This window comes from Hypanus sabinus, chromosome 8 (assembly GCF_030144855.1).
Source record: "Hypanus sabinus isolate sHypSab1 chromosome 8, sHypSab1.hap1, whole genome shotgun sequence".
In the NCBI taxonomy this organism is placed as follows: domain Eukaryota; kingdom Metazoa; phylum Chordata; class Chondrichthyes; order Myliobatiformes; family Dasyatidae; genus Hypanus; species Hypanus sabinus.
In genome coordinates, this window is record NC_082713.1 from 40,426,720 (window position 1) to 40,442,166 (window position 15,447).

Here is a 15,447-nt window from a genome sequence, read left to right on the forward strand (position 1 = left end):
CCACAGCATGATGCAGCCACCATTATGCGACACGGTAGGGATGGTGTGTTTTTATAATGTTAGTCTAATAGCCAAAAAGCTCAATTTTGGTTTCATCAGACTATAGAACCTTTTTCAATTGACTTCAGAGTCTCACTCCTGCCTTCTGGAAATCTTGTGGCTTTCTCATTGCCACTCTCCCATAAACCTGCAACAGGTGAAGCACCTGGGCAACAGATGTTGTATGCAGTCTCTCCCATCTCAGCCACTGAAGCTTGTAACTCCCCCACTGTTGCCATAGGTCCCTTTCTTGCATGGTCCCTTTTTTGAGAATGGCCTGCTCTAGCCAGATCTACAGCTGTGCCATATTCTTTCCATGTCTTGATGATTGACTTAACTGTAGTCCAAGGGATATTCACTGACTTGGGAATTTTCTTATACCCATCTCCTAACTTGTGCTTTTCAATAACATTTTCATGGAGTTGCTTGGAGTGTTCTTTCATCTTCATGGTGTAGTTTTGCCAGGATACTGACTCAGCAGTTGGTGGACATTCCAGATACAGGTGTACATTCAATTGAAACATCTTAACTGCAGACAGGTCCCCAAAGACAGATCTCTATTTAACTAATTATGTGACTTCTAAAGCCAACTGACTGCACCACTAATGACTTGGTGTGTCGTATTAAAGGGAGGTGAATACTTATGCAATCAATTATTTCATGTTTTATATTTATAATTAATTTAGATCAATTAATAGAGATCTGTTTTCACTTTGACAGGAAAGAGTCTTTTTCGGTTGATCAGTGTCAAAAAAAGGCAAATTAAATCCACTATGATTCAATGTTATAAAACAATAAAGCGTGGAAACTTCCAAGGGGGCTGAATACTTTTTATAGCCACTGAATGCTTTGAGGCAGTGGTGACCTCTTTTCCCCTCTACCTATCAAAAGTGGGAGTGTTGTATTTTGAGAAATACCTACCTGGTCTTGTCTTTTGATATGAAGAAAATAGTTGTATAAACATAATTAGGTTCATGTGCCTTGACTTTTTCCTCAAGAAAATAGCCAAAAACGGTATGAAACTCTGTTTTGATTAGAAGCAGGCTAGAGTTCCACAATACTGCTACAGTTGTATGTTATAATAAACCCAACAGTGTTAATATCTTATCATAACTGGGATAGCGTGTTTTATCTTTATCATCAGCTCAGTTCATTTCAGTGTAACCTTACATAGCAGTGACTGGATTTGTCATTAATTGGACCTTGCTCTTTTAATGTACTAGGTTCACGAGTTTTACCTCCAACCATTGCTACTGAAGACCAACAAGCACATCAGCCACTGGAAGGACTGGATTTATCAGCAACCCCACAAATTCCAAGGCTTAAGAGGACCCTAGAAACAACAGGTGAAAATTCACATGCATTTGTTGAAGATCTGAAGCAATCAAATAAAGGTCTGCCAGGTAAGAACAGAGCTGCTCAGGTGACTGACCCAGGAAAGGCTGCCTTCCAACCTACTCCCAGAATAGCTAAGTATCAGACGTCCTCTTCTGATGATGAGGAAGAGAAAAGTCATAAGCTAGGTGCTGTTTTCACCATCAGTGCCTTGGGTAATAAGCATTCTGAAGATGAAGTACTCACTGATCCCAGCCATTTTAAAAACCTGAAGCATTTTTGGGAAAAAGAAATTGATTCCAATAAAGGAAACAATGCTACTTCCACAATTCCATTCAGAAAAATTAGATCACCAGATCATAGAAGCAGCCTGACTGAAATGAAACATTTTACAGAGGCTGAGTCAAAGTCCAGGGAAAGTCTTCCAGCCAGTGTCTCGTCAAAACTGGAACCACTGGGAAGATTGCCAGGTCCTTGTTCCTCTGAGGAAGAGGAAAAAGTCACCCAATTGACTAAAACTAGCAAGTTGCCTCCAGTTCCCACTCCAAGAATCAAAACAACTATCAAAGTGGGAAAGAATGATGTGACTACATCCACTGATAAAGCAACCAAAGCATTTGTCCAGAGCGCTTACAGCAGTGACGATCAAGCACAAGACAGCAGTGTTCCAGAATCTATTCAATGTGGAAAACCTACAAGCACAACGATGTCCAGTAGCTCCAGTTCGGATGAATCTTTGCCTGTCATGAAAAACAATCACAATGCATCTGTTGATGTTGTTGAGGAAACTGTAAAAGAGAAGATTCTTTCACCAAAGGAGGATGCAAGAAAGGAGATGCACGAGAAACTAAAGAAATTGGCAGCTGAATCAGCCTTGTATGACGCAGCTTCAATTACCCACTCCACTGCAACAAAGGTTGATGAAGACATTTCTAAGGAGAGCCAAATATCTTCTGACAATAGCTGGAAGCAGGAGACCAGGGCACCTTTGAAACATGGCACATGCCATCCCTTACTGAAGGACAATGAAGAAACCACATCAAATTTTGTATTGACATTGGACTCGGAAACTGTTGCTGTAAAAAATGAGTTGGCTGATAATTCTCTAAAGAGCCAGGTAGAGAGCCTGGTGAACAGGTCACCTGATATTGATAGAATTGAACCTGAGACCACAGGGAACTCTAAGAAGCGTGTGATACTGAGAAGTGCAAGTGAAGAATCAACAAAATTAGCCAAGAAGGCACATTCTGGAGATACAGATGTGCAAATATCATCTATGGAAGATCTCCAGTGTGCGGTCAATTTGTCCCCTGTAGTGGATAAGAAACCTCTGGCCCTCACTAGTACATACAGCAGTGATGATGACCTAACAAGCAAAGCAGCAGATAGAAGTTCCAGAAATCCAGTGGAGCAGTCTTCACCTGTTGTTCTTTGTATCGATGATTCGGAGAGTAACATTGATTTTCAGAGGATAGAATCAGGTTTGATTTTTCATATATGTACAGTAATTTTTCAATACTTAAAAGGTTAATATTAAGAATCCTGACACTTAACTGCTATTAATCTTCACACTTTAAATAAAAAATTGTGCTTTAAAGTTCTTGACATATCCCCCCAAAACTGTATTTAATTCAATATGCAGGCCGTTAGTAATTGCTGCTCTAACTTGTGTGCGTTGGTCGTGAACTATACAAAGGTCATGTTTAACTTTGTGGTATCTGTACTGATTAAATAAATCTTTCCCTTTAAGTTGAGAAGGATCAAGGTGACTGATAAACACTAGTCTGGGTATAAAGAATTTTTAGAAAAGGTTAAGTTTCCTTCATTTGGGACAAGACATTTCTTAACTACCTCTCAGAAGTTTTAATTTGAAGTTGAAGTCAAGTGGGTGAGAAAAGTCAAGGGGTAGGAGAAGGAGGAATCTGAGAGGAGAGGAGAATGGACCATGGGAGAAAGAGATGACTCAGGGAGAAGTAAAAGACAGGTAAGAAGAGGTAAAAGTTGGGAATAGAAGAAAGGGGGATGGGGGATGGAGTTTGTTTACCGGAAGGAGAATTCAATATCAGGTTTGAGGCTACCCAAACAGAATATAAGGTGTTGTTCCTATACTCTGAGGGTGGCCTCCTCTTGGCATAGGAACGTCAGAACGGAATTGGAATTAAAATGCTTGGCGACCAGGAAGTCCTATTTGTGGTGGATTCTGTGGAGATGCTTGATGGAGCAGTCCCAGACTTTACAATGGGCTGCATCAGGAGCACCAGACACAATAGATGACCCCAGCAGATTCACAGGTGAAGGACTGTTTGGGACTCTGAATGGAGGAGGTGTCTGGGATACATAGGCCACTTGCAAGGATAAGTGCCTGGAGGGAGATTAGTGGGGAAGGACAAATGGACAAGGGAATTGCGGGGAGGGTGACCCTTGTGGAAAGTCAGGGGTTGGGGGTGGGGGGGTGCGGTAGGAAATGATAGGTTTAGAGGCAGGATCCTTTGAAGTTGGTGGAGATGGCAGAAGTTGCAGAAGATAATGTATTGGATATGTATGCTGTTTGGGTGGTAGGTAAGGACAAGAGGAACTTTACTAAGGCAGCAGGAAGATGGGGTGAGCGTGGACGTATGAGAAATGGAGGAGATGTGGGTGAGGGCAGCATCAAAAGTAAGGGAGGGAAACCCCCTTCTTTAAAGAAGGAGGACCCTGGAATGGAAAGCCACTTCCTTGGAACAGGTGCGGTGGTGGCGAAGAAACTGAAAAAAGGGAATCGCATTTTTACAGGAGATAGGGTGGGAAGAGGTATAGTCAAAGTAACAGTGGGTCAGTAGATTTATAAAAGACATCGGTTGACAGTTTGTCTCTTGAGATGGAGACAGACAGGTCAAGAAAGGGGGTGGGGGGAGGTGTCAGAGTTGGACCACGTGAATTTAAGGGCAGGGTAGAAGATGGAGGCAAAGTTGATAAAATTGACAAGCACCATATGGGTACATGAAGCAGCGCCAATGCAGTTGTCAATCTAGTGGAGGAAGAGTTGAGGAGTATAACTGGGGAAGGCTTCGAATATGGACTGTTCTACATAGCCAATAAAGAGGCAGACGTAACTGGAACCCACGAGAATGCCCAAGGCTATCCTTCAGATTTGGAGAAAGTGTGAGAAGCTGAAGGAAAAATTATGGAGGGTGAGGACCGGTTCTGTCAGATGGTGGAGGGGGATTGGTTGGTTCTTCTGTCAAGAAAGAAGGGGAGGGCTTTGAGGCCTTCCTGATGGGGGATAGAAGTGTATAGGGACTGAACATCCATGGTGAAGATAAGGCAGCCAGGACCAGGGAATTGAAAGTTATTGAGGAGATCGAGGGCAAGAGAGGTGTCACAGATGTAGGTGGGAAGGACTGAACCAAGGGGGACAGAATGGAATTGAGATATGAGGACACGAGTTCAGTGGGGCAGAAGGAGGCATAGACACTAGGCCCACCTAGACAATCCAGTTTGTGGATTTTGGGTAGGAGGTAGAAGGAAGCAATGTGTGATAACAAAACTATGAGTTGGTGGTAGTTGATGGGAGTTCTCCAGACTGGATGAGGTTTTAAAACTGGTTAAAGTAATGGCATAACAGATATTGTAACCACTGGTCATTTTATGGAGTATTAATGGGGAACACCAATGAAATATACTGTAATAAAATATGTTGCCTAACAGAATAGAGAATGCGCATGTTAAAAACTGAAAGTATTTGGTATATTTTAAAAAGGCTTAATCTTGATGGATGTCTACTTCTACATTTTAAGCATTCTCTGCTTACAAATTAAGACTGTAATGTCCAGATAATTGGAATGGAAAGTGCTTTACTACCGTACCTAAGCATGCATGGTTACCAGCAGGACGTATGAATGATTTAGAGTTGGTTTGTGCTTTCCTCAATTTTTGCTCCATTAAGAGGGTACTTCTCATATATACCTTCTTTTTCCAAGTTTGCTCCAGTGAAAGAAATGCCCTGCCTCAGAAACGGAAGTTTGATGCTCAAGTGTACTCTGCTGTTAATGTTATCAGAAGTGTTTTAAAATATTGTTCTAATCTGCTTCAGGACCTACTTATGGATTGTCCCCTGTTATGAGGGCCTTAGCCAGAGCCAGAAAGGCTAATGCTAAGAGCATGGACAACCTCATCTCTACTCTAGACAGTAAGTACTGGCCTTGTTCGAAAGTTCAACTTTACTTTCAGCTATTTTGAGTTTCAATGGAGGAATTAACATTTTATTCTGAGGAAAAAAGTATTTTCTTTACAAGGTTCGCAGATCCTTTGTTTATTATTTTGGCATATTGTCAAGGTTATGGGGACAAATTGATTTGCATACTGTAAAATCCCATAGCTGGTGATAAGATTAAAATTCTGGCAAAGGTTGTGGAACTGATGTTGGAGAAGGCAGTGGAAAACTTTGTTGCTCATTTTAAAACTGTGCAATTGAACAGGATAATGGGACAGAGTTGAAATGTCACCTGAAAGACAATCCTTTCTACATTGTAGCATTTCCTCTGCACCAAGCTGTGAATAATGTGGAGATGGCTGCTGTATTTTCCTACATTAAAATAATTATTAGAGTTAAACCATTAATAGTTAGAATTAGTTTCTAATCTTTTGGCTGATGGAATATTGTATTAACATGTCTGGAGTTAAACAGAGTACACAGCAGCTCAAGTTCACCTTCTATAGGCTACTGAGTGGAAAAAGAAACAATCATTCTCAGGACTTTTGAAAAAACTTGTGCACTGTCAGGATAGCTAAATATTGAAAGTACTGGTTCTCTCGTACAAAATTTTGATCGGGCTGTATTAAGATTCTGTGTCCAATTTTCATTTTCTTATATACTCTGGGGTAGACTGGAAGAGGATTTATATAAAGAAGATGTATGTTTGACTGACATGCACTTTGATGCCTTGTTGTTATCAACGTGGAGCAGAACCTATTTGGAAAAAGACACATTTGGATTTAGGCCCGTTTAAAAATAATGAAATGACTTGATAAGGTTTTTTTGTCATTTTGCACGCCACAGTCCCGAGGAGACACTGGATTGTATAGAGGAGAGGGAGTTGAAAAGAAGAGAGAAGGAACAATCAACACATTTTGCTTGCCACAGTTCCCAATGAGAAATTGGATTGTGCATAATTAGGCACTTGTCAAGGGGTAATAAAAAGAAGTTAGGTTTAAGTGGAGCGGCCATTGTGTGAGTGGCCAGTGTTAGAGTGGGGATTCGAGGCTTTGGCTTCCCCAAGGAGAAGGAGGCCATGGGCCGATTTTTTTTTCATTATTTATTCTTTTTGCACATTTGGAACTGTGCACATTTGCACAGTTGTGATGTCAGACAGGATACTGAAATGCTCCTCCTATGGGATGTGGGTAAACAGGGAGGCCCCCGGTGTCCCTGATGACTATATCTGCAAGAAGTGCATCTAGCTACAGCTTCTAACAGACCATGTTAAAGTGTTGGAGCTGGAAATGGATGAACATATCATTAGGGAGGCTGAAGGGTTGATGGACAAGGTTATGGGGAGGTAGTTACACCCAAGGTACAGGACACAGGTAACTGGGATTACAGTCAGGAGGGGGAAAGGGGATAGACAGCCAGCACAGAGTATCCCTATGGCTGTTCTCCTCAACAATAGGAATACTGCTTTGAATAGGTGTTCTGCTTAGTGGTTTTACAAACAGAGGCAATGCGTAGTGAGGAGAGACTGTTGACAGGGCAAAACTGCAGTCAGCAGGATGAGTTACAATGTAAAAGATGGACAAAGTCGAAAGTCTGAATACAGGACTAAAGGTTTTATATTTGAATGTGCGCAGTATACTGGATAAGGTAGATGAACTTGTAGCACAGTATGGCATGTATGATGTTGTAGGTATTACTGAATCATGGCTGAAAGAAGATTACAGCTGGGAGCTTCATGTCCAAGGATACACAGTACCGAAAGGACAGGCAGGAAGGCAAAGGTTGCTCTATTGCTAGAAGATGAAATTAAATCGCTAAAAGGAGGTGACATAGGATTGAAAAGTATTGAATCACTGTGGATAGAGCTGTGGAAATGCAAGAGTAAAAAGACCCTGATATGAGTTGTATACTGACCTCCAAACGGTAGTGAGGATGTGGTCTGCAAATTACAAAGGGAGATAAAAAATCAAGCCAAAATGGCAATGTTACAGTAGTCATGGGGATTTCACCATGCAGGTAGATTGAGGAAAATCAGGCTGGTGCTGGATTCCAAGAGAGCAATATCTAGAATGCCCATGAGATGGCTTTTTAAAGCAGCCTGAGGTTGTCTACTAGGGGATCAGCTATTTTGGATTGGGTGTCGTGCAATGAACTGGAATTGATTTGAGAGCCTAAGGTAAAAGAACTCTTAGGGGAAAGTGATCATAATGTGATCAAATTCACCCGGAAATCTGAGAAGGGGAAGGTAAAGTCAAATGTATCAGTATTACCATGGAATAAAGGGAATTACAGAGGCATGAGAGAGGAAATTGATTGGAGAAGATCACTGGCTGGAATGATGGCAGAGCCCCAATGGTTGGAATTTCTGGAAGCAATTCGGAAGGCGCAAGATATAAACATTCCAGAGGAAGAAATATTCCAAAATAAAGATGACACAACTGTGGCTAATATGAGATGTCAAAGCCAACATAAAAGCCAAAGAGAGGGCATATAATAGAGGGGAAACTAGTGGGAAGTTAGAAGATTGGAAAGCTTTTAAAAAAAAAACAACAGATGGCAACTAAAAAAAGTCGTTAAGAAAGAAAAGATAGAATATGAAAGTAAGCTAGCCACTAATATTGAAGAGGATACCATAAACTTCTTCATATACATAAAGTGTAAAAAAAGGGGCAATGAAAAATGATGCTGGAAAGGTAATAATGGGGGAGAGGAAATGGATGAATTGAATAGCCATTTTATATCTGTCTTCAATGTGAAAGACATTAGCAGTATGCTGGAAGTTTCAGGTGTCAGAGAGCATGAAGTGTGTGAAGTTACCATTCCTAGGGAGAAGGTTCTTGGGAAATAAAAAGATCTGAAGGTAGATAAGTCATCTGGACCTGATGGTGTACACCCCAGCGTTCTGAAAGGGGTGGCTGAAGAGATTGTGGAGGTATTAGCAATGATCTTTCAAGAATCACTGGATTCTGGAATGGTCCCAGAAGACTGGAAAGTTGCAAATGTCACTCCAGTCTTCAAGAAGGAAGAGAGGCAGAAGAAAGGAAATGATAGACCAGTTAGCCTGACCTCAGTTGGTTGGGACGATGCTGGAGTTGATTGTTCAGGATGAGGTCTCAGGGTACTTGGAGGCACATGATAAAATAAACCAGAGTTAGCCTGGTTTCCGCTTCTCTGAAGAAATAACAAGCAGGGCAGACAAAAGAAAGTTGGTTGATATTGTGTACTTGGATTTTCAGGCCTTTGACAAGGTGCCTCAGGCAAGGCTGCTTAATAAGTTATGAGCATATGGTATTACAGGAAAGATTCTAGCATGGTTAAAGCAGTGGCTGATTAGCAGGAGGCAGAGAGTGGGAATAAAGGGAGCCTTTTTTGGTTGGCTGCCGGTGACTAGTGGTGTTCCACTGGGTCTGTGTTGGGACCGATGCTTTTTATGTTACATAGCAATGATTTTGATGATGGAATTGATAGCTTTGTTGCAAAGTTTGCAGACAATATGAAGATAGGTGGGGGGGGGCAGGTAGTTTTCAGGAAGTAAAGAGACAACAGAACGATTTAGATATATTAGGAGAATGTGCGAAGAAGCGGCAGATGGAATACAGGTACGGGAAGTGTATGGTCATGGACTTCGGTAAAAGAAGACTGTTTTCTAAATGGAGAGAAAACACAAAAAACTGAGGTGCAAAGGGACTTGACAGTCTTTGTGCAGGATTCCCTAGAGCTTAATTTGCAGATTGAGTCTGTGGTGAGGAAGGCAAATGCAATGTTAGCATTCATTTCAAGGAGTCTAGTATATGAAAGCAAGGATGTAATGTATCTACAGGAAGGATGTAAAAGATTGCATGAATGCAGAGAAAATTTACAAGGATCTTGCTGCACTTGAGGACCTGAGTTACAGGAAAAGGCTGAATAAGTTAGGATTTTATTCCTTAGAACATAGAAAATTGAGGGGAGATTTGATAGAGCCATACATATTGAGGGGAGGATTATATCCATTGAAGTTGCGTGAGACTACAAATAGATGGTAGGGGTTAAAGGTAAAAGGTGAACTATTCATAGGGAACATGAGAGAGCATCTATAAGGAGAATCACTGTCGACGTTTCGGGCCAAGACTCTTCACCCGAAACGTTGACAGTGCTATAGATGTTGCCTGGCCTGCTGTGTTCCACCAGCATTTTGTGTGTGTTATTTGAATTTCCAGCATCTGCAGATTTCCTCGTGTTTGGAACATGAGAGAGAACTTTTTCACTCAGAGGGTGTGTGGAATGAGCTGACAGAATCCTGTGTGAATCCTGAATGTTGTGGATTCAGGGTCAGCTTTAACACTTAAGAGAAATGTGTGGCTGGGAGGTGTATGGAAGGCTATGGTCTGGGTGCAGGTCAATGGGACTGGGCAGATTAATGGTTCAGCACACACTGGATGGGACGAAGGGCCTGTTTCTGTGCTGTACTGTTTCCTGACTCTAGGTAAATGTGAATATCTTATTTCAGGTATGGGTCAGGGAGGATAAGGGTGTTTAAGAACAAATTGTGAAAATGTTGAGGTATTTTTAGAAGCAGTTGATCTGTGAAGATACAGTCAATATGTAGAGAATGAGGAGATTTACCAAAGATTATCAAAAATGATCTGGACAAAGTCTCATAACAGGCAGGAATGTAGTGTAGAATGTAGGTTCTACTCTGGCATTTCCCCTGTATCAACAGATTGTGTAGTTGATAAACACTGCACGTAGGAAGAAGCTATTGCTCATTTTGTTTGCACAGTAAGAGTACACTTCTCTTCCATGTGCTTACTATTTTCCATCCTTCCTGTATGTTATAACTGGAACATTAGTTGTTGTTATGTTTAATGTAACCGGGTAAAAATTATGTGTAGCTTTTCTGATTCTATTTCCATACTGCATAAAAATAACTTTTGTGGCTGTTATACCATCATTGAAGTGTACTAACTAATGGATAATTAAGAGTGTACAAAGCTCTTAGAAGTACTGACAGTTGTGATGGAGATACAGGAGGCTGCAGGTGAAACAAACTGCAGGAGGAGGACGGGCAGTATCTGTGGGGGGAAGGGCGAGGAGGAGCAACTGTCGATGGTAAAGACCTGGGATGGTGGATTAAACCAGCAGGTAACTGGCTTACTCCTGCGAAGTCAGTGTTGGTGCTTCACAAAGTGATCATCCAATCTGTAGTTGGCTGCTCCACTCTGGAGAGAATCCCAGTGAATAATGAATGCAGTAAGTGCCAGTTGACGGGGGTGGGGGGGGGGGGGGGTCGGGGGGTAGTAGATGTGGATTGAACTAGGGAGTCGTGAAGAAATGAACTCTGTGAATAAAAGGGGAGGTGAAGGGAATTGTTCAGGGTACAAGCTCAGTCTCCTTTCATACCTTAGTATTTTGAATGTTTCTAATTTTGATTCAGATTTCTCATGAGGATATTGCTTTAGCTGACCTAATCTGCCAGCTTGGTGAATGTACTCATAAACTGGCCAACAGACAGAATTCAGTTTTATTTTTTTTCCTTACAGGAGAAACAATCACTTCCTTGGTGAATGACAATGAAACAAAAGGAGACGGTGAGGGATTAATTATGAAAAATTTGCATGACTTCTATTGTTTTCTACAATGGCATTCTTATTGATGAATTTGGAAATGGTATCTGAAATGTGTAAAGTTTTTTTTCATTTCAGGAAATCATTCAGTACCACCATTGAAATAACATTGAGAAATTATTAAATGAGATCACATCTCAAACCTATATATATTTATTTTTTTCTGATCTGAATAGAACAATAGACATTTCAATGGCAGAGTATTTTAATGGTATGAACTTCCTAATAGTAAAGTATTTAGGGCTTTACTATCCTGAGCCATTGATATACAATGTGTTTTCCACCTTTTTAAAGAGGCTTGCATTTTGTTTGAAATATGTTCATGGTCTTCTGCTGCCGTGGCCCATCCACTTCAAGCTTGGGTGTGTTGTGGATCCAGAGCTGCTGTCCTGTACACCACTGTTGTACCGTGTGGTTATTTGAGTTACTATTGCCTTCCCGTCAGCTTGAACCAGTCTGGCCATTCTCCTTTGACCTCTCTCAACAACAAGGTGTTCTCGCCCACAGAACTGCTGTTCACTGGATGTAAAATTTTGTTTCTCGCACCATTCTCTGGAGATTGTTGTGTGTGAAAAGCCCAGGGGATCAGCAATATCTGAGATATTCAATCAACCGTGTCTGGCGTCACCAACCATTCCAAAGTCAAAGTCACTGTGATCACACTTTTTCCCCATTCTGATATTTGGTCTGAACTACAACTGAACCTTCTGACCATGTCTGCATGATTTGATGCATTGAGTTGCTGCTACATGATTGGCTGATTCGATATTTGCATTACCAAGCAGGTGTACAGGTCTACCTAAAACGGTGGCAACTGAGTGTAGGTACATAATAAAGATAATTCTCAATTTCACCGATTATTGGTGGCTCAATAATGGGTTGGAATGACTTCCCAGCATGTCGCAGACTGATGTGAGAAATAGAAACATGTTTTTGTGTGTCTCAAGTGAACTGGATATATCTCAGTCATTAATTCACTTTATCTGGGCACGTGGCCATTTTAAAAGTACTGCCTGTTAATTAATACAGACTCTCCCAAGGCAATTTTCCTGTATTTGGCTTTTTTTTGTAATTTATTGATCTAGAAATAACAGCTGCTAACAGAATGGTCAAATTTCTTCCACTCCCTTTGTTGGAAAAGTTGACGTATTTCCAAACCATGGACGTGATGACCTTCAACCCAATATTCCGTCTGTACAGAAGGCATTGTAAGAAAACAATGGATGTTCCTTCTCTCCCGTAACATGTTTTCTTGTGAGAATTGCACCCATAATGAGCTCAATTTAACTGTACGATAGGTCTTTGAAAACAATTTCAGGTAGTAACATATTAAAGTTCAAATAAAGTTCAAAATAAATTTATTATCAAAGTGTACTATATGTTACCATAAACTACCTTGAGATCCATTTTCTTGCAGGCACTTACAAGGAAAATGAGAAATGTAATTAAATTTTATGAAAAAACTATACATAGGACTCAAGATTATTTAATGTCATTTTCTGTACACAAGTGTAAATGAGAACAAAATAATTGTTACTCTGGATCCGAAACAGCACAAAAAAACCCTACAGGGGATAAAGAGCACAATAATAATAAAAACTCAATAAATATAAATACATAAGAAAGCTTAAATACCAAGACAAAGGCAAAGACTGACAACTTCCAATGTGTAATATGCAAAAAGACAAACTGTGAAAATAATAATAATACTGAGAACTGAGTTGTAAAGAGACCTTGGAGGTGAGTTTGTAGATCGCAGAATCAGTTCAGTCAGGGTGCCCGAGGTCACTGAACTTTTCCTGAAACTGGCAGTATAGGAACTAAGGCTTCTGTATCTCCTGCTCGATGGTGGTCACGAGAAGAGGGCATAGTCTGGGTGGTGGGGGTCTTTGATCGATTGCTTTCTTGTGGCAGCGCTCCATGTAAATATACTCAACAGTGGGGAGACCTTTGCATGTGGTGGACTGGCCTATATCCCCCACTTTCTGTAATACACTTTGTATAGTGTATACACTTTTGGTATCCTGCTGTGTTAAAACTTTGTCATTAAATGCTTTGTTTTCTGTTGGACTATTTTACTCCACATTTAGTGGAAGTTGCACCTTTTCCTTGGGATATTCTCCATGTGCGCTAATATGCTCCCATATCCTAAAGATGTGCTGGGCATTTAAATTTGCCGTAGTAAATTTCTGTTGGTGTAGGAGATGGTAGGAGAATCAGGGGAGAACTAATGTCCATCAATTAATGCTAAACATTATGAAGTAATGTGAAGTTTATGCAAAGTGCGTTAGCTTCAGGTATTGAGATTGACTTTAATACTATAATAAATAATCCCTTTTGCTAGATTCCAGAGTTTGGATTTGATATGGACATTACAGTGGTGTTAAAGTAAATTATGATTTTCATTATTAAAATATGCTTTTTAAATGTTTAAATTACTTCCTTTGGTCAGTAATGCTTCTCTGGGCAATTGGCTAAAGAGAACCACTAAATCTGGCAACAGTTAAGGATCATTGAGTTAGGAGGAGTTACTAGGCCTTCAGAGAAAGGAGCACTTAATATCACTGTAAGTAGTCAGTGACAGAAACAATGGTTTGAACTGTACAGTTGAGCTTTTCTTCTCAATTATACATGATTTCTGTGGTAGACTACGTATACCTGTCTGGACACGCTCCTCTGCTGACTGCTCCTGTGGCTCCTCCCACAGACCCCTGTATAAAGGCGATTGGAGGCACTGCTCCTCCCTCAGTCTCCAGGATGTTGTGTTGTGGTCTCTTGCTGCTAATAAAAGCCTATCGTTCGCCTCCCATCTCCGAGAGTTGTTGATGGTGCATCAATTTCAGACAGTCAACTCTATCAACTTCTTTTCCTTTTAATGCCAACACTGTGGTTTTTTGAAAAGAAATACTTAACATTCATGGATGAGACTCAGCCACCTCCACCATGGGCACAACTCTCCCTCCCATCAAAGATATCTTCAAAAGATGGTGTCTGAAAGAAGTTGTAGCCATTGCTAAAGGACTCACACCATCTGAGACGTTACCACCATTGGGGAGAAGGCACATGAGCCTGAAGATTCTTCTCTTCTGCCAATCAGGCCTCCAAATGGTTCATGGACCCATGAACGTTGACTTTTATTCCTTTTTCTCTGCACTAATTATTAATTTTGTAATTCATAGTAACTCCAAATCTTTCATTTGTACTGTTACTGCAAAATAACGAATTTCAAGACACATAAGTCAGTAATAAAAATTCTGATTCTGTTGTTTTGGCCTCTAAACTGGTTCTTTGATGTAGTTAGTGCTAAGGGTTACATACAAGTCTATACATAAAGATATACAGTAAAATCATGTGCACAGTTCATTGTGTTGAACGTCCTTGCTTGACGCCTGAAAGGGTTTTTGTATATTAACGCCAGCTTTCCTTATTCGCCAGGTAATGATCAATTACCAACTGAAGAGAAGATATCTGTAATAAAGACTCCAGTCTTGGAGCATGCCAGGGTGAAGGAGCTGAGCAAGTCTGTTCCCATGCTGATGACTGAGGTATGAAATATAATTGTGAATAGGTGATATGCATTGAAATGCTATCATGATGGATCCCACCCATCCTGCTAATCGACTGTTTGCCCAGCTCCCACTGGGGAAGAGGAAAGCACCATCGCGTCAGAACCACTAAACTCAAAAACTGTAACTCCCCCAAGTCAGCAGCTCCACCCATTAACCCACTCCACTATCCCTATGTACTCATCAGCCACTCCTCTCCACAGCCCCTCAGCACCCTTCATCCCTCCATGCATTCCTGCTTTACACTTACACTTCACACCTCATATCTGCAGTGACACGGTCACTGTCCAACTGTCTCACTGCTGTTACCCACAAGAGTTCCTCTTGTCAACAGTTACTTTGTAAGTTTATCACTTCCTGTCAGAGTCACCTTGTGTACAGATATTCTTGCAGCTAGTGTCAATTTTTGTAAAACACAATCAGCCTATGTATATAAGCAAATTTTATGCATGAGAAGTTCATACTCAAACGATTACTTATACCTTATGTTTTATAGAATTGCTGTTATATCTATATTTATTGTGCATTTTTGGTTTTTATGTTGTTATACTTATTGTGCTATTTTTAATGCTACATCAGATCCAAAGTAACAATTGTTTCATTCTCCTTTACATTTGTGTACTGAAGAATGATGATAAGCTGTCTTGAATCTTGAGGGAAGTGCTGGTGCCATAAATGAATGGATGGAATTAAGACCTCCAGAAAATCC

General features: G+C 40.7%; 1 protein-coding gene across 2 annotated transcripts in view; it reads left to right on the top strand.

The window, feature by feature from the left end:
* LOC132398067 (synaptotagmin-like protein 2) overlaps window positions 1-15,447 on the top strand; it is a 67,917-nt gene that overhangs the window by 29,656 nt on the left and 22,814 nt on the right. Inside the window, exons 8-11 of one of the 2 annotated variants that reach the window (XM_059977005.1) lie at window positions 1,263-2,855; window positions 5,447-5,542; window positions 11,089-11,136; window positions 14,608-14,717. In XM_059977005.1, the coding sequence (XP_059832988.1) occupies window positions 1,263-2,855; window positions 5,447-5,542; window positions 11,089-11,136; window positions 14,608-14,717 (1,847 nt within the window). The remainder of the gene's footprint in view (window positions 1-1,262; window positions 2,856-5,446; window positions 5,543-11,088; window positions 11,137-14,607; window positions 14,718-15,447) is intronic. The other variant, XM_059977006.1, reaches the window with a different exon arrangement.